This window comes from Mercenaria mercenaria, chromosome 16, assembly GCF_021730395.1.
Source record: "Mercenaria mercenaria strain notata chromosome 16, MADL_Memer_1, whole genome shotgun sequence".
Taxonomy (NCBI): Eukaryota; Metazoa; Mollusca; class Bivalvia; order Venerida; family Veneridae; genus Mercenaria; species Mercenaria mercenaria.
In genome coordinates, this window is record NC_069376.1 from 58,799,369 (window position 1) to 58,818,494 (window position 19,126).

At 34.6% G+C, this 19,126-nt stretch overlaps 1 protein-coding gene across 1 annotated transcript; it reads left to right on the top strand.

The window, feature by feature from the left end:
* Positions 1-9,213: 9,213 nt before the first annotated feature.
* On the top strand, positions 9,214-17,949 carry LOC123540894 (scavenger receptor class A member 5-like). The gene is made up of 5 exons (XM_053527194.1): positions 9,214-9,258; positions 13,501-13,587; positions 15,237-15,393; positions 16,234-16,400; positions 16,885-17,949. Exons 2-5 carry the CDS (start codon positions 13,518-13,520, stop codon positions 17,052-17,054), a joined length of 564 nt encoding a protein of 187 aa, XP_053383169.1. The 5' UTR covers positions 9,214-9,258; positions 13,501-13,517; the 3' UTR covers positions 17,055-17,949.
* Positions 17,950-19,126: the final 1,177 nt, after the last annotated feature.

The window sequence follows — 19,126 nt, forward strand, 5'->3', positions numbered from 1 at the left end:
AGGTCTAATGTTTGAAATGTTTCTGCGGTACAAAATTTTCTTTGCGATGACAATGTCTTGTGTAACTTTTCTCGCAAAACCCTAAGTTACAAGATTTTATGGGAAAAATATGGCTAAATTAAAAATTTGATAAGATTTAGGTGTCGAACCGGTATAGAAATACTTCCGGGTCGTTGTATCCTAGAAAGTAGTTCTTTGAAATTTTGAAGTTCCCAATTTAACGCTATCCCTACTTTGACATGTTATATTCCAAATGTATTTATTGACACTGTGTACATTTTTTGTTATTTCTGATGTCTTTAACAGTTGTTTTATGTGTGTCTTTTAGGATTACATTTCTGTGCGGAAGGATTAAAAAACTACACCAGGCTGGTGGCCATGACAGATGTCAGTGGGAAATTTAAACATGGACTAGATACTTTGATGTGTAGCAAAAATGTTCATCGTTGATGGTGGTGTTTTTCTGTGATATATTGACTGGGATAGTATTACTCTTCAGAAATACAGAGCTGTCAATGCTGCAATTTTGTTGTGAAATTCACAATCCATGTCCAAAAGTGCTTGTTTTACTATACAGCAAAGGAGAAATTGTACCGGGCCGACACCATCATTCAGATCGCTTGAATCCGGTATATACCGGAGTCTGTCGTTTACACAGGCACTCCAGGTCTTCATTGAGTCGCAGTATATTAAAATACGCAATTTTGGTACAAATTTTGGAACATTTGCTGACATTCCAATATATTTTATGACTGATAGTTTTATTTGTAAAACAATAAAAAACTTCCCGTCACTAGTGCGTTATGTACAGGTAGATGTCATTATACAAGGTTACATGGCATATGATACAATTATCAAATACAATAGCAAGAAGATCATAAGATTCTTTCACTGGTTGTAGGTGCAGATTGGCATACCGATTTCAAGAAATAATAATAAAAATAAAATCTGTCGAACAGCTTTCTTTTTAAAACTATTTCTTACAGCAGTGTATTTAGGTTATAACACACTAAATAGCCACCACTATATATTCTATATAAAATGACAAGTTTTCACAATGCTGCAATACACACCTAGACCCATTTTAAATTTCTTTAACTTACATTTTCTTGTACAATAACATTTATACTGTAAAAATATCCAAAGAAAAGTAGGGGTCATGTTTGATGCAAGAAAAATATTTCTGGTCAAACGGACACACCGTAATTTTTACACTGAAATGACAATCACAATTTAGGGTAGGGGTGTATGAATAAATTTCACATGTTAAGTCAGTTTGGAGTCTTTTTTCAACATGCAAATGCTACCAGTATATCAAGTATAGGCATGCAATATGATTTCAACCAATATATAGCAATGATTTCAAGGAAAAATCCTTCTTACAGCAAAAAAAAAAAACTGAGAACTATTTGAATCCGCCATTATGCGACTACCATTTTTTCAAAGGTGCTCAGGCTATTTAGTATCTGTATGCCTATAAGGGAATATGATTTTTTTTCAGCTTTTTTGCTCTCTATGTGAAGTTTCATCTATATTCAGCTTATAAAACAAGTTTCAGCCAAAACAAACCAGTAGTTTTCTCAAAATCACTATTTTTGTACAGCCATCATTTTGTCCAAAGACTACGGTTTAAGCCGTTAAATTTGGCTGAATCACATATAGTCATTAAACGCTGTTATTTCAAAAAACCCGTAAGATATTACATCAAATATACCACCAGCAAGTGCGTAATAGACAACTACACTGAAAAAAACTTATAATTATGCAACTGTGATAAAATATAGAACAAAATTAGTGTTTAGTGAATTTTTTTTGGTTAAAAAAAGCTTATTTTTCAGTAAAAAATGGGAAAATTGTCTTTCTTTTTATCACAAATGCAACAATACTGCATATTTTTGCATTCTATAGCTAAAGTCATTTCTCATGGCCATGGTATTCAAGTTCTCTCCAACAATTCATGTCAAAATGTAACTAAAAAGGTGTTGATACTGCACACCTGGTCTCTGCTCAAAAATGTGTGAAATTCCTCAGGTTCAGTACTGTCAGACACAGGAATCCTCCTGAAATGTTAGTTAAGTTTCTGCATGCCTTGTTACTAACACATATAATTTAGAAAAAAATAGAAAAAAAAGGTTTAGTGTAAATAATCATTTTGTTAAGAAATAAGCCGCTCTTCAAGTGAGATGCCACGGAAATTTTCCCGTAAAAGTCATAACAGACTTGTCGGATTTAAAAAGGGGGTAATCATGAAGGTAAAACTAACATTTCTTTACTTAGTCAGACAAGTGTTACTGCAAAAAAGTATGTTAGACTTACAAAAGAGACTTTTGAGTCAAGGGTTAATGATACGAAGGTTTACTTACACTAAATGATGTAAATGGCTCTGAAAACGGGTGTCGCACCTCTGCGATCACTAAACAGCTGTCCTAAGTTGGCGGATGAGTACAGTACACAGGAAACACTGAGGCTCTCCCTGATCTGTTAACTCACAAACTGTACTGTCCTAAGCTGCTACAGGAAATGTTTAACTCTGAAATAAAAAGGCATTGCACTGGTGAAAACATATGTGATGGCAATCTGAATTTTGATGCTGAATCTTCTCGTAAATGGGGATTAGCTTGGGAAAGAGCGGCTTAAATGCTGAAAATGTAGCTATATTAGTAAATATTATAAGCTTTATGATGAGGTTGAAAAAACAAGGAAGGGGTAGAAAAGCTGCTAAAATCAATGTTGGCTTCCAGTTAGGTGTAATGACAACCCAATAGGTAATACAGGTGCAGCTAGATTACTGGCCCATGCTGAGATAATTCCACCCTGTGTTACTGGTATGCAAAGATTGTCAAATAAAGTTGGTGAAAACATTGAAACCCTTAACAAACAGAATATGCATGAAGTAAGACAGTCACTTAAACAGGAAAATGCAAAATGTGGTAATTCAAATAGCTCAGAAGTCTTAACCGAAGGGCACACCTGCTACAATAACCCCTTGTTTAACTCCGAAAGTACGCCCTTTCAAGCTGGCACCATTGTCGCAACAACTATTTGTGAAAATAATACACATAGAAAGTCAATTATTGGTGCATTTGTTGGTGTTAAAGCATGTACAGCTGCTTCTAAGTTAAGAAATCAAGGGTATAAAAATGTAAAGTGCCCCAATCATTAGGCCACTGTACAGCAATTTAGATGAAGCCCAATCCATTGGTGATGAAGCCAAATGGAATGAAATGGTATCTAAGGATATTACTAAAGATTTTCAGATTTCACACCACACAGGTGATGGAGATTCTAAAGGTCATTCTGGTGTAGACAAAGGTCAAGGAACTAAAACTGTGCACTTGAAAGATGTGAGGCACCTAGCAAATTCTCTAAAAAGGCAAATTAACCGGGCACCATTTAGTGACAAATGTTCCGTGGTAAACAGAAGTCTAATCTAAAAAAAACAGATTTGCTCTATTTATTAAATCTAAGTGTGTTTCAGAGCTATCAAGTGCACATAAGAAGTACAAAAGCAATTTGAAAGTAATAAAACACAAATGCCTAATATAATTTCAGCAATAGTACTATGTTTCAAAGGTTACTGTGGTACCTCATGTTCTAAATACAGCTTGGTTTGTTCTGGCAACTACAGAAAAGCAAAAAATATATGCCAGACAATGTCAGGCTTAAAATGACTGATGATGATGAGACTTTACTCAGAAATGTATTGAAATTCTCCTTGGTCCAGAAAGCATAGAAAAAACTAAATTTTTAACATCTACACAGAAATGTGAAGCAGTGAACAGATCTATAATGCATGCTTGCCCAAAAATGTTACATTTCTCCGCAACTGCCATGGCCGTATCCGTGGCCAGATTCTAAGACTAAATCATGGGCTTGCTGACACTGTTATCCTTAAAGCTAGGGTAAATGGTGTAAATCTGTCACAGGCTCTTCTGTTATCAGACACCTTTTAAGAACAGAGTACTACGACAAGTTGCGTAAAACTACTAGGTACATATCGCGAGCAAGACGCAGTCGTTTTGCATCACGCCAGTATAGGTACAAATTACATACAGATTTACACTATTCAAAAGGGTCTCACTGACCCCAAGCCTGACTTTTCTAGCACCCCACACCTAAAAGATCATGCTTATGCATAGAGTGTGATATTAGGATGAAATAAAGATGGTTATAAGTAAAATTATTGTGCTGCCTTGTGACCAGCTGAGCCGGCACTGCACACATATAACAAGTTATATTAACCGCACAAATGTAAATAAGCCTTGTAAAAGTTGTGTATATAATAGTGCTATATTTATCAAAAATATTATACAAAAATAGTAAACTACTGTATACCATAGAATACAGTCCTTGAAAGAAAACTCCCTAAACTTATGGCCTGAGCATTGGTCCCCACATTTCTGCCTTTCATTATTTATGAACTGGGTTTCAATGCTCAAATGTTCCGGGTTCACACACAGAGAAAAGTGGCATATATGCGACACGTGTAGGCCTTCGGGAATTTTTAAAATATTTCTAGTGGCCTGACACATAAGTCTGTGCACATAATATTGTTTTCTGACAGTTTCTCCAGGCAGTTTTGTGTTTTTTTCCTTTAGCTAGGATTTTTATTCACTGTCGTACAACCAAGCCATTTCCGACACCCTTTTCCCCATCGGTAATGAATTATCATTAATGTTTGTAATATCTTTCAATAAATCAAATTGTCTGGGTTGAGTGCCATCGTTTACAAAAATAATTTATATTGCAGTCGACAGAAATTTTTTAATATTCTACCGGGTGACAATTCTTATAGGTTATAACACACTAAATAGCCACCACTATATATTCTATATAAAATGACAAGTTTTCACAATGCTGCAATACACACCTAGACCCATTTTAAATTTCTTTAACTTACATTTTCTTGTACAATAACATTTATACTGTAAAAATATCCAAAGAAAAGTAGGGGTCATGTTTGATGCAAGAAAAATATTTCTGGTCAAACGGACACACCGTAATTTTTACACTGAAATGACAATCACAATTTAGGGTAGGGGTGTATGAATAAATTTCACATGTTAAGTCAGTTTGGAGTCTTTTTTCAACATGCAAATGCTACCAGTATATCAAGTATAGGCATGCAATATGATTTCAACCAATATATAGCAATGATTTCAAGGAAAAATCCTTCTTACAGCAAAAAAAAAACTGAGAACTATTTGAATCCGCCATTATGCGACTACCATTTTTTCAAAGGTGCTCAGGCTATTTAGTATCTGTATGCCTATAAGGGAATATGATTTTTTTTTTCAGCTTTTTTGCTCTCTATGTGAAGTTTCATCTATATTCAGCTTATAAAACAAGTTTCAGCCCAAACAAACCAGTAGTTTTCTCAAAATCACTATTTTTGTACAGCCATCATTTTGTCCAAAGACTGCGGTTTAAGCCGTTAAATTTGGCTGAATCACATATAGTCATTAAACGCTGTTATTTCAAAAAACCCGTAAGATATTACATCAAATATACCACCAGCAAGTGCGTAATAGACAACTACACTGAAAAAAACTTATAATTATGCAACTGTGATAAAATATAGAACAAAATTAGTGTTTAGTGAATTTTTTTTGGTTAAAAAAAGCTTATTTTTCAGTAAAAAATGGGAAAATTGTCTTTCTTTTCATCACAAATGCAACAATACTGCATTTTTTTGCATTCTATAGCTAAAGTCATATCTCATGGCCATGGTATTCAAGTTCTCTCCAACAATTCATGTCAAAATGTAACTAAAAAGGTGTTGATACTGCACACCTGGTCTCTGCTCAAAAATGTGTGAAATTCCTCAGGTTCAGTACTGTCAGACACAGGAATCCTCCTGAAATGTTAGTTAAGTTTCTGCATGCCTTGTTACTAACACATATAATTTAGAAAACAAAATAGAAAAAAAAGGTTTAGTGTAAATAATCATTTTGTTAAGAAATAAGCCGCTCTTCAAGTGAGATGCCACGGGAATTTTCCCGTAAAAGTCATAACAGACTTGTCGGATTTAAAAAGGGGGTAAAGCATGAAGGTAAAACTAACATTTCTTTACTTAGTCAGACAAGTGTTACTGCAAAAAAGTATGTTAGACTTACAAAAGAGACTTTTGAGTCAAGGGTTAATGATAACGAAGGTTTACTTACACTAAATGATGTAAATGGCTCTGAAACGGGTGTCGCACCTCTGCGATCACTAAACAGCTGTCCTAAGTTGGCGGATGAGTACAGTACACCAGGAAACACTGAGGCTCTCCCTGATCTGTTAACTCACAAACTGTACTGTCCTAAGCTGCTACAGGAAATGTTTAACTCTGAAATAAAAAGGCATTGCACTGGTGAAAACATATGTGATGGCAATCTGAATTTTGATGCTGAATCTTCTCGTAAATGGGGATTAGCTTGGGAAGAGCGGCTTAAATGCTGAAAATGTAGCTATATTAGTAAATATTATAAGCTTTATGATGAGGTTGAAAAACAAGGAAGGGGTAGAAAAGCTGCTAAAATCAATGTTGGCTTCCAGTTAGGTGTAATGACAACCCCAATAGGTAATACAGGTGCAGCTAGATTACTGGCCCATGCTGAGATAATTCTACCCTGTGTTACTGGTATGCAAAGATTGTCAAATAAAGTTGGTGAAAACATTGAAACCCTTAACAAACAGAATATGCATGAAGTAAGACAGTCACTTAAACAGGAAAATGCAAAATGTGGTAATTCAAATAGCTCAGAAGTCTTAACCGAAGGGGACACCTGCTACAATAACCCCTTGTTTAACTCCGAAAGTACGCCCTTTCAAGCTGGCACCATTGTCGCAACAACTATTTGTGAAAATAATACACATAGAAAGTCAATTATTGGTGCATTTGTTGGTGTTAAAGCATGTACAGCTGCTTCTAAGTTAAGAAATCAAGGGTATAAAAATGTAAAGTGCCCCAATCATCCAGGCCACTGTACAGCAAATTTAGATGAGGCCCAATCCATTGGTGATGAAGCCAAATGGAATGAAATGGTATCTAAGGATATTACTAAAGATTTTCAGATTTCACACCACACAGGTGATGGAGATTCTAAAGGTCATTCTGGTGTAGACAAAGGTCAAGGAACTAAAACTGTGCACTTGAAAGATGTGAGGCACCTAGCAAATTCTCTAAAAAGGCAAATTAACCGGGCACCATTTAGTGACAAAATGTTCCGTGGTAAACAGAAGTCTAATCTAAAAAACAGATTTGCTCTATTATTAAATCTAGTGTGTTTCAGAGCTATCAAGTGCACATAAGAAGTACAAAAGCAATTTGAAAGTAATAAAACACAAAATGCCTAATATAATTTCAGCAATAGTACTATGTTTCAAAGGTTACTGTGGTACTCATGTTCTAATACAGCTTGGTTTGTTCTGGCAACTACAGAAAAGCAAAAAACTATATGCCAGACAATGTCAGGCTTAAAATGACTGATGATGATGAGACTTTACTCAGGAAATGTATTGAAATTCTCCTTGGTCCAGAAAGCATAGAAAAAACTAAATTTTTAACATCTACACAGAAATGTGAAGCAGTGAACAGATCCTATAATGCATGCTTGCCCAAAAATGTTACATTTCTCCGCAACTGCCATGGCCGTATCCGTGGCCAGATTCTAAGACTAAATCATGGGCTTGCTGACACTGTTATCCTTAAAGCTAGGGTAAATGGTGTAAATCTGTCACATGGCTCTTCTGTTATCAGACACCTTTTAAGAACAGAGTACTACGACAAGTTGCGTAAAACTACTAGGTACATATCGCGAGCAAGACGCAGTCGTTTTGCATCACGCCAGTATAGGTACAAATTACATACAGATTTACACTATTCAAAGGGTCTCACTGACCCCAAGCCTGACTTTTCTAGCACCCCACACCTAAAAGATCATGCTTATGCATAGAGTGTGATATTAGGATGAAATAAAGATGGTTATAAGTAAAATTATTGTGCTGCCTTGTGGCCAGCTGAGCCGGCACTGCACACATATAACAAGTTATATTAACCGCACAAATGTAAATAAGCCTTGTAAAAGTTGTGTATATAATAGTGCTATATTTATCAAAAATATTATACAAAAATAGTAAACTACTGTATACCATAGAATACAGTCCTTGAAAGAAAATTCCCTAAACTTATGGCCTGAGCATTGGTCCCCACATTTCTGCCTTTCATTATTTATGAACTGGGGTTCAATGCTCAAATGTTCCGGGTTCACACACAGAGAAAAGTGGCATATATGCGACACGTGTAGGCCTTCGGGAATTTTTAAAATATTTCTAGTGGCCTGACACATAAGTCTGTGCACATAATATTGTTTTCTGACAGTTTCTCCAGGCAGTTTTGTGTTTTTTTTTCCATAGCTAGGATTTTTATTCACTGTCGTACAACCAAGCCATTTCCGACACCCTTTTCCCCCATCGGTATAGAATTATCATTTATTTTTTGCTTAATTCTTTCAAAAATCAATTGTCTGGGTTGATGTGCCATGTTTACAAAAAAATTTTTATTTGCAGACGACAGAAAATTTTAGTAATTCTACCGGGTGACAATTCTTATAGGTTATAACACACTAAATAGCCACCACTATATATTCTATATAAAATGACAAGTTTTCGAAATGCTGCAATACACACCTAGACCCATTTTAAATTTCTTTAACTTACATTTTCTTGTACAATAACATTTATACTGTAAAAATATCCAAAGAAAAGTAGGGGTCATGTTTGATGCAAGAAAAATATTTCTGGTCAAACGGACACACCGTAATTTTTACACTGAAATGACAATCACAATTTAGGGTAGGGGTGTATGAATAAATTTCACATGTTAAGTCAGTTTGGAGTCTTTTTTCAACATGCAAATGCTACCAGTATATCAAGTATAGGCATGCAATATGATTTCAACCAATATATAGCAATGATTTCAAGGAAAAATCCTTCTTACAGCAAATAAAACTGAGAACTATTTGAATCCGCCATTATGCGACTACCATTTTTTCAAAGGTGCTCAGGCTATTTAGTGTCTGTATGCCTTTAAAATACACTGCTTCAAGGAAACAACGTCGTTAACAGAAAGGCGTCAGACCCAAACAAACATAAGTGTTTAATTCCAGTTTTGTACGTCTTTATCAGTGCGGTAGGCCTTAAAGTTTAATCAATTTTTGATAAAACGTGATTTGAATACCGTAAAATATTATCAGGAACCAGTAGGAACTGTCAATGGTATGAATATTTATCCGAAATTTTAAATTAGAATTATAAATTAACATAATTATCTTTATATATGTGTGTTAAAAATAAGTCATTTTCTACAGAAGAGAGTCTTCTTACATCCCGGATGTAATATGGATTTTTTCCGCACCTCAAAAATAACGTAAATCCTGCCATGGTATGCAAGTTAACATTATACATAATTAACAGAAAGGTGTGTATTGCAGTGGTACTATACAGAAGTGTAATTACGGTAGTATTAACACAGCTGAAATTCATCCCTTGTGTACCGTTTGACAACAGTAGTTAAGACAAAATATGTATACATTTATTTCAATAAGTGATCGACGTCAATAAGCACGATTCATAGTAACAGACATTGTCTATCATGGGGAAACGAGTATATGTGCAGTTTTAAGAAATACTCAAACAATGTAGATACAAAGATTTTCTCTTGACTCTAATACTGACCTTGACGACAAACATGAGTTATGTGACGCGACAAATGGTCCTAAACCTGTCGGAAGTTGCGTTATTAGTAAGTAATAAAACTGTCTTCATACAACTTAAAATTATGGGCTAGAGACCTAAACAGGACCTTGACCTTTAACAACAAATATCAATCAAGTGATTGACATTGTGATACTCATGTGATGGCGACATTTGTTTATCGACTACGATAATCAGGATTGGATGTAAGGCATGAAGCAGACGCTTTTAACTTGAACTTCAGCAATGTCATTTTTGACCTTCATAAGCATAGTTTGCAATATCGACATAAAAACCTTCATAAGAACCAATTTTTGCCTCTAGTTTGAATAGTTTTTGACCAATTTAGGTATACAGGTGCAGTGATTATGACGGAATTTACAAACGGACGTTCAATTGTCACCCCTGTTCCGGTGAAACTGAACCCTTACAATGCAGACAATGATAATATAAGACGATCTCCGAAATGCAAAGACAACAGCTCAGAAGTCCTTAACAAGGGGCACTCTACTCTCTAGTTAACTCCGTATTGTTTTAGCTGGCCCATTTTCAATTTTTAATATTCTGAAGGTAATTCATTTGAAGGCATACTTGTGTATATACATTCACTCAATGATATAGTTCTCACAAGTTAAAAATGTATACCATCCTTGGGCGACAGGTATAAGGTCACGGCTTTGAGTCGCTGGTAGTTCCCACCGATGGGGTTCGAAACTCCTCGGTGAGTTGAATTCATCTGTTAGGAAGCCATCATCTGGAAAACGGATAGGTCTGTTCAGTAAAGAATTAATGTAACACAAAAATTCTATTTGAAGATACCAGGTGTGTTTCAATGAATAAGTGCAATTTTAGATAAACATTAAAGTTACGAGAAACACTTACATGTTGCACATAAAGTGGAATGTGTAAACAAAGTAACGTTTGTAATAAAAATGATACGACAGGACATGAGCTTAAATGATGAATTGAGTCCTATGAACATATCTTTTAATGCAAAAAACTTAAATTTTCACTACAAGAAAGAGAAGCATGAAGCATGATGCCTTAATCATTTAAAATTCATTATTAAAAGGGACATCCGTTTGTTTATTTTGTTTATCTTAAGCAGGAACGAAACAGTAGGATGGCACCATTTATATGCACTTTAAGAAATGTGTTTTGTTGAATCATATGTTGCGAAAATGCTACAGGTAAGACCCAGAGCAGTGTTTGTGCCTTAATATACAATTACATGACTTATCTTACACTTCAATTTGCATATCAAGCTATCTATTTTACCGCCTATTCCATCTGTCTGTTTCTAGTGTCAAAGATATTGGATTGAATACTAATCTATTAATTAATATTGTCACGTTGACTATCCCATGCCTTTAAACTATTTTCGTACGACAAAAGTTACTTGTATTGGTTATTTAACTTAAAAGTTGTTATTCGTTCATCAATATTCGAATACAAAAAAATGACCTTATTTTTGCTTTATGAATGTCTTGCGTAAAGCTTTCCCAAAATGATGCTTTGATCGTGGTTTTTAGCTTGTATAAAATGTTATCTACATATTTACGTACAAAAAGGTAAGGACACGTTATAACAAAAACTGAAAAGTCTTGCACATGCAATATTTCGCAGTGGCAAAATAGAAAATTTGTTATTACTGTCTTACAACCACCATTTCGCACCAAATACCACACCGGTTAGATGTTGTTGGTATGTTAATCTTTTGAAATAATTTTGTATGTATCATTTTCAAAAAGGTTGAATTATTGACGTAGTGACATGTTTTTTTGTAATATTACTGTAAATCTATAGTTGCTGTTCGCCTATAGAACGTATGATTATTTTGTTTACAAACACAATTCACAAATTTAAACCACCTTTTACTAATACATAACTTAATTTGGCGTAGCATCATTTCATCTTAATATCAAAAAATATATGTACAAGAAAGATATGTACCAACGGCAATATATGTTAGTTTGATGTAAACAAATAGGAGGAGGGAGATGGTAAATTGTCATGTGTCTTGATCTTAACTCAATGCTACGATATATCTACGGCATCGCTAGAGTTCAAATAATCGTATATTTCAACGACGATTTTTAACAATAATGAGACTTTTATCATTATGCGCTTAAACATTGTTATCGGAAAGTTAGCTAGTGTACTGTTGGCAAACAATTGTACTGGTACCACCCAATCCAGGAATTTAGGTTATTTAAATAACTGTACGCGTTTTGAATATTGCGTAGGTAAAGTATATTAAATCTTTGTATAACCTATTTGTCATAATATGACCTTTCAAAATAATCATTAGAACTTCAAAGAGTTATTCTTTGTTAGATTAATTACTTAAAAATTTCTAGGCCTTCGAGAGGTTTGCCAATGTATTTAATATAAGCATCTGACACGGGACGAACAGTATTTCAGCACCGAAAAAACGTACCAGTGGGCAATTACTTATTTACATATTTACATGATAATTGGATGATACAAATTTGGTAAAAAGCAAATTATTCATTTAGTTGAGTAGTAATGAACAGACGTATTATGTTAATGTGACGTCATAATTGCGTACAAAACGATCCTTACCGCATTGTCTCATTGGTCAGCGTGTTATTGCAGATTAAGTTTCACCAATGCAAACGAAACAATTTCCTGACCTTTAATACTGACCTTGTGACAAACATAGGGTTTTGTCACGACAATGTCTAAACTGGAAACTTTTTGTAGTAATAAAATTCCTTCAATACAATTAAATTTATAGGGCAGAGACCTTAAACAGTGACCTTGACCTTTAACCAACAAATATCAATCAAGTGTTGACATATTGTCTCATTATGGCGAACATTTGTATATACGACTAAGATAATCCATGATTGGATGTAAAAGGCATGAAGCAGACACAATTTTTACTTGACCTTCAGAAGTGTCATTTTGCTTTGACCTTCAAGCATAAGCCATATATTTGCATTATCGACATATAACCTTCAATACACGAACCAAGTTTTTGCCTCTAGTTTGAATAGTTTTTGATTAATTTTGGTATACAGGTCTGTGGATAGACGGAATTTACAAACGGACTTCAATGTCACCTCCGGTGTTCCACCGGTAGGGAACTTACAATGCAGACAATGATAATATGAACGATCTCCGAATAAAGACAACAGCCACGAAAGCTCCTTAAAAGACTTCTACTCTTCTAGTTAATCTGTTTTGTTTTGCTTCGCTTTTTCTTTTTTATTTCTCGAGGGTAATCATTTAAGGCAACTTTGATATACATTCACTCAATGATATATTCTACAAGTTAAAAAGTATCCTCCTTGGCCGACAGGTTAAGGTCACTGCCTTTGAGTCGCTGGGTCCTCACCGATCGGGGCTCGAAACTCCCTCGGTGAGTTGAATTCATCCTGTTAGGAAGCCATCCAGCTGGAAAACGGAAGGTCGGTATCAGTAAAGATAATATGAACACCAATGAAATCTATTTGAAGATAACCCAGGTGTGTCAAATGAAATAGTGCAATTTTTGATAACTATAGTTACGAGAGACACTTACATGTGCACATAAAGTGGAAGTGTAAACAAAAGTAACATTTGTAATAAAAATGATACGACAGGACCAGAGAATAAATAACATTGAGTGCATGAACATATAATTTTAATGCAAACCTTAATTTTCCTACAAGAAAGAGAAGCATAAGCCATGATGCCTTACATTTTAAAATTCATTATTAAAAGTAATCGTTTGTTTATTTTGTTTATTATTGCAGGAACGAACAGATAGGATGGCACCCATTAATATGCACATAGCATATGTGTTTTTGTTGAATCATATGTTGATCGAAATTGCAACAGGTAAGACCCAGAGCAAGTGTTGCCTTTAATATAACAATACAATGACTTATCTTACACTTCAATTTGCAATCAAGGTATCTATTTTCCGCCTATTGCCATCTGTCTTTTTCAGTGTCAAAGATTTTGATTGAATTACTATCTAATCTAATTAATATTTCAGTTGACATATCCCATTCTTTAAACTATTTTCGCTTGTACAAAAGTTACTTGTTTGGTTATTTAAACTTAAAAGTCTGTTATTTCGTTCAGTCTATTCGAATACAAAAAAATGACCTTATTTTTGCTTTATGATTGTTGCGTAAAGCTTTCGCAAAAATGATGCTTTGATCGTGGTGTTTAGCTTGTATAAAATTGTTATACTACCTATATTTACGTACAAAATAGGTAAGACACGTTTAACAAAAATGAAAATCTGCAATGGCAATATTGCCGTGGCAAAATGAAAATTTGTTTTGATATTAACTACCGTTGTAGCAAAAACACCCGGTAGCTGTTGTTGGTATGATTAGACTTTTGAAATATATTATTGTATTATATTTTCAAAAAGCGTTGACATAGTTGACGTAGTTGACATGTTTTTTTTGTCATAATATTACTGTAACTATATGTTGCTGTTCGCCTGTAGAACGTAATGAGTTAATTTTGTTTACAAACACAAATTCACAAATTTACCACCTTTTTCCTAAAACATAACTTAAATTTGGCGAGCATATTTCATCCTCCTATATAAATAATGTAACAAAGAAAGATATGTACCTAGCTGGCAATATATGGTTAGTTTGGTTGTAAACAAATAGGAGGAGGAGCAGACTGGCTAAAGTCAGTGTCCTTGATCCTTAGCTCAATAGGGACAGATCTACGGATCGCGAGGTCGTAAATTCAATCGTATATTCTCAACGACGATTTAACAATAGACGTTATATCATTCGTCCTTAAACTCTGATTCATGCGGGGAAGTTAGCAGTTACTTGTGGCAACAGAATTGTACTGGTACAGAATCCAGGAATTTAGGTTATTTTAACTGTACGCCGTTATATGAATGAATTGCTGTGGAAAGTATATTAAATCTTTGTAAACCATTATTGTCATAATATGACCTTGTCAAATAATAGATCATTAGAATCAAAGAGCTATACTTCTTTGTTAGAATTAACTTAAAAAAAGTGTTCTAGGCCTTCGAGAGGTTTGCCATTGTTTCATATATAAGCATCTGAACGACGAACAGTAGTATACTGAACGACAAACGTACAGAGGGCATTTCTTGTTTCATTCTTACATGTTAATTGAGATATTTTGGAAAAAAGCAAGACTTCATTTATTTGAGTAGTAATGAACTGGACGTCATATGGTATAATGTGACGTCATAATTGGCGTCACAATACTGCCTTACCGATTGTCCATGCGTCAGCTGTTGTTTATCGCAGAATATACAGTTTGAAATCCTTTGTTCAACTTGAAATCAAATCTAGCCCTGTTAGAATATAATAATTCGATATATTGAAATGCAATAGACGATCTTTTTATATACACAGTCAGTATTATAAGTATCATACGAATTCGGACATCTATATACTTTAACAAAAATTCAAAATTTTTCTATTGTAGTTTTTTCCTTTAAATACCAAAAATTCAAAATTTTTCTATTGTAGTTTTTCCTTTTAATACCACCAACATGAGGCTCATTGATGGCACTGGAGCGGACGACGGTCGTATTGAATTATATATTGATGGCCGCTGGGGAACAATAGACAAAGGATCTGTTGAGAAGTATGATGCACAGACTATATGCAGAACGCATGGTGCAAGGTAAATAGATATAGGTTTCGCAGTCCTGAAATAAACAGATTATTCAAACATAATAAAAACCTAATGTTACTTTGTCGAGAATTTTCCATTTCTAGATTTTCAAAAACAAATAACAGTGCATGTTTTATATATAACGTAAACTAAAATAACGACCTTGATCAATGTATCTGTAAGCTTAGCATATTTTATTATTTTAATTATGTACCAAGTGACAAAAAATACATAGAACAAAATATGATGAACATTGATAATATTAGATACGTCAAAATTGAACCATTAACGCGTATGATCATATTTTGAAAATAAAGACATTGGAAGAAAGAGCTGTTCTGTATGCACACTGAACAGCTTATAAACAGGTACAGTATTAATCTACGAAACGGATATGTGCACTTAATTCCGGAAAACAACTTCAAACAGGGAGGCCACGTTCGAACTGTTCAATCCCTTTAAAACCACGCCACGCAAAATCCTTTTCTTTATTTGCTTACTAATCGTTGACTGATACATAAATTAATGTTTATGAGACACCGTGTATGATGTGGAAATTATTCAGCATAAAGCAAAATAAACGAAACATATAATAAGGAGCTGCACCATGAGAAAACCAACGTAGTGCGTTTGAGACTAGCATGGATTCAGACCAGCCTGCGTATTCGCTCAGTCTGGTCAGGATCCATGTTGTTCGCTTTCAAAGCCTATTGCAATTACAGAAACAGTTAGCGAACAAAATGGATTCTGGATGCGCAGACTGGCCTGGATCCTTGCTGATCGCAAAGCTTTCTCGTGGTTCGGCTCATATAATCATCCAATATCTTGTTTTTTTTAAATTTCTTCTAGCTTAGCTATGTATTTTGATACTGCAATATATGGGGAAGGAACTGGGCCAATGCTGGTAATCAATATTAATTGCAAAGAAGAAAAGGACACTATATATAGATGTTCATTAAAAGCTCCGAATCGTCGTTCAAGCTCTCACCGGTACGACTTATCCATAGCTTGTACAAGTAAGTGCAACATTATTACTCCTTGTTATGTAACTATTGCCTTTAAAATAATATAAAAACTTCGAATAGTATTATAGGCCATGTTAAAACATAAATACGTAAGTATAATGCGTTGGAATCTGATTGTCTAAGACAAGATTTATATAAAAGTGATGTACAAGTATGTACACACACTAATGTGACGAAGGGAGCATATAAGTAACATTTCAAGACTCGTTAGATATCTGTGTACATACTGCATTATACTATTTGTATTTGAAGTCATTCATATTTAGGCTCTTGTTTTGTGATAATTTTGTGTTGCCATTGAATAAAATATTAGAACGTGTTTGTGAGTTTATATAATTGGTTCTATCTGAATAACAGATCGTTCAGTTGCATTTAGCAAATGTACTACTTTGGCTAAGAGAATGTTGCAAAGTTTTTCACATGCGTTTCGTTGGTATTTTAACTAAAAGCGGCATGTTCTACTTTGTATTTTCAGCTTGTGGTTTACCAGATATTTATAGTGGATACCCAATAGCATTTAGTGGAACCGAATTAATGGTGACATGTCATACAGGATTCTATTCAATTAATATAAAAATGAAATGTATAAATAATAACAGTTGGTCCGAGGAACAAAGATGTACACACTATTGGTGCGGAGAATGAATCTTACAGTAGAATCCCGCTGATAAGACCATTAACGGTTCTTTCAAAAAGTACTTTTCAAAGTTGGATGGTCTTAATATAGGGAGAAGTCATTCAATTTATATCTAAAATGTGTAACGTGTATAGGAAAGTGCTATTAATTTTTATTCTCAGATAAAAGCTGTCTGGACCCTCAGTATATTGAATTCCGGAAAAGGACTGCCTAATGGGGCTGCACTTCTGGACAGTTAAATGCCTTTAAAAACTCACCTTTTTCAAAGATTAGTTACACATGTTCGTTTTGATGCATTTGCAATAGCGTGCAAGTGGTGAAATTTCGCATAACAAGGTGGAGCACAGTTTTCAGCAATTGTTTATCTTTATTTCTTTACAAATGGCATTCATTTTAAAAGGTAGACATTTTTTCCCGATTATTTTAAGTACAAATAGCATTCATTTTCAAAGAGGAGACAACTTTTTCCGATTATATTAAGTAATCGTCGAGAAAAAGTGTTGTCTCCCTTTGAAAATGAATGCCATTTCTGAAAAAAAAAATAAAGATAAACAATTGCTGAAAACTGTGTTCCAACTTGTTATGTGAAATTTCACCACTCGCACGCTATTGCAAATACAGCAAAACGAACATGTGTAACAGTTCTTTGAAACTGGTGAGTCTTTAAAGGCGTTTGACTGTCTGGAAGAGGGGCTCATATAGGCAGTCATTTTCTGGAATTCAATGTTTATATCAGTATACTGACACTTGTTTCGTAAAGTTATATACATGTCTTACATGCTGTTCAATTTTCATGTTAAACAACTCTTTCTTTCAATGATTTCTTGTTGTTTGATTTTTGTTTCTAAAAGCCTACTTCTTAACCTTAACGTAGTTTTGTAGTAAACATATAATCAAAATGTACTTGTTGTTGGATTTTTTAAGCACTCCGTCTGCTATATTGTTTGTTACATTTCAGTTTCTTTTTATTATGGATCTATTTTGCGATACATTGTTCTCTGACTGTGTTTTGGGTGTTGTCTGTCAAGAAATATACTCTTTCCCATTTTACATGACTTCATCTAAATAATGCATATTCCGTCTGTACGCTATAGACATATTCTGGTCAGCAATATGAACACATACACAGTGAAGAGTGACTACGCCATCTAAAGGTCATGTTTTTGACGAATTGTAGAAGTTTGCCCAGTCTTGATAGAGAACCATTCAATGAATTGTTCTATAAAATTACTTAAACATCGGACAGTGATTCAGAAGGTGGCGTTTAAAAATTTCTCCCGTTTGCGTCATTTGTACAGTTAAACGGGACATACAGGCCAACTTATCGAATAGTTACAGACAAGATGACATTAGAGTAGAATGTGAGCGGACGACCGGACGCCGCTGGCAATGAGCATCAGACAGTGAGAGACACAAAGACTTGTGCTCTGGAGAGTGAAAAACAAAAAGATATGATTACAAATAAAGTTATATTATACAGTTCAATTCTAAGACAAGTTAACGTAGAAATACCTTGAAATTGTTCATAAAAATAAATAATAACGATTGTATATTGACACATTACATATGTTACATATAGAATACTGACAAAAATATCCTTCTAAACACAATGATTCTAATAATATGATAATATGACATTGTCATAACCCATTGCTACTTACAACGCTCTACAACACCTCACGTTATATCGTTCCCTTTTAGATCACTGCAGGAATGTGTGTGTGTGTGTGTGTGTGTGTGTGTGTGTGTGTGTGTGTGTTCGGGTTTAACGTCTTTTTCAACAATTTTTCAGTCATATAAACGACGGTGTCTACTTGTAGCAGCGAGCACAATGCCCAACTTTATAGTGCTGCCTCACTGGAATATCACGCCGTAGACACGTGGCATGATACCCCACCCAGTCACATTATACTGACACCGGGCTGACCAGTCCTAGCACTATCCCCTTAATGCTGAGCGTCAAGCGAGGAAGCTGCTAGTGCCATTATTTACGTCTTTAGTATGACGCGGCCGCGGATCGATCCCACGACCTCCCGCACTCGAAGCGGACGCTCTACCACTAGGCTACCGAGGCGGTATA

Excerpts from the sequence above, each read along its gene's own strand:
- LOC123540894 (XM_053527194.1), top strand. The coding sequence starts at position 13,518 with ATGGCACCCATTAATATGCACATAGCATATGTGTTTTTGTTGAATCAT. Across the intron at positions 15,394-16,233 it reads TGCAGAACGCATGGTGCAAG|CTTAGCTATGTATTTTGATA; the intron begins GTAAATAGATAT and ends AATTTCTTCTAG. Across the intron at positions 16,401-16,884 it reads CTTATCCATAGCTTGTACAA|CTTGTGGTTTACCAGATATT; the intron begins GTAAGTGCAACA and ends TTGTATTTTCAG.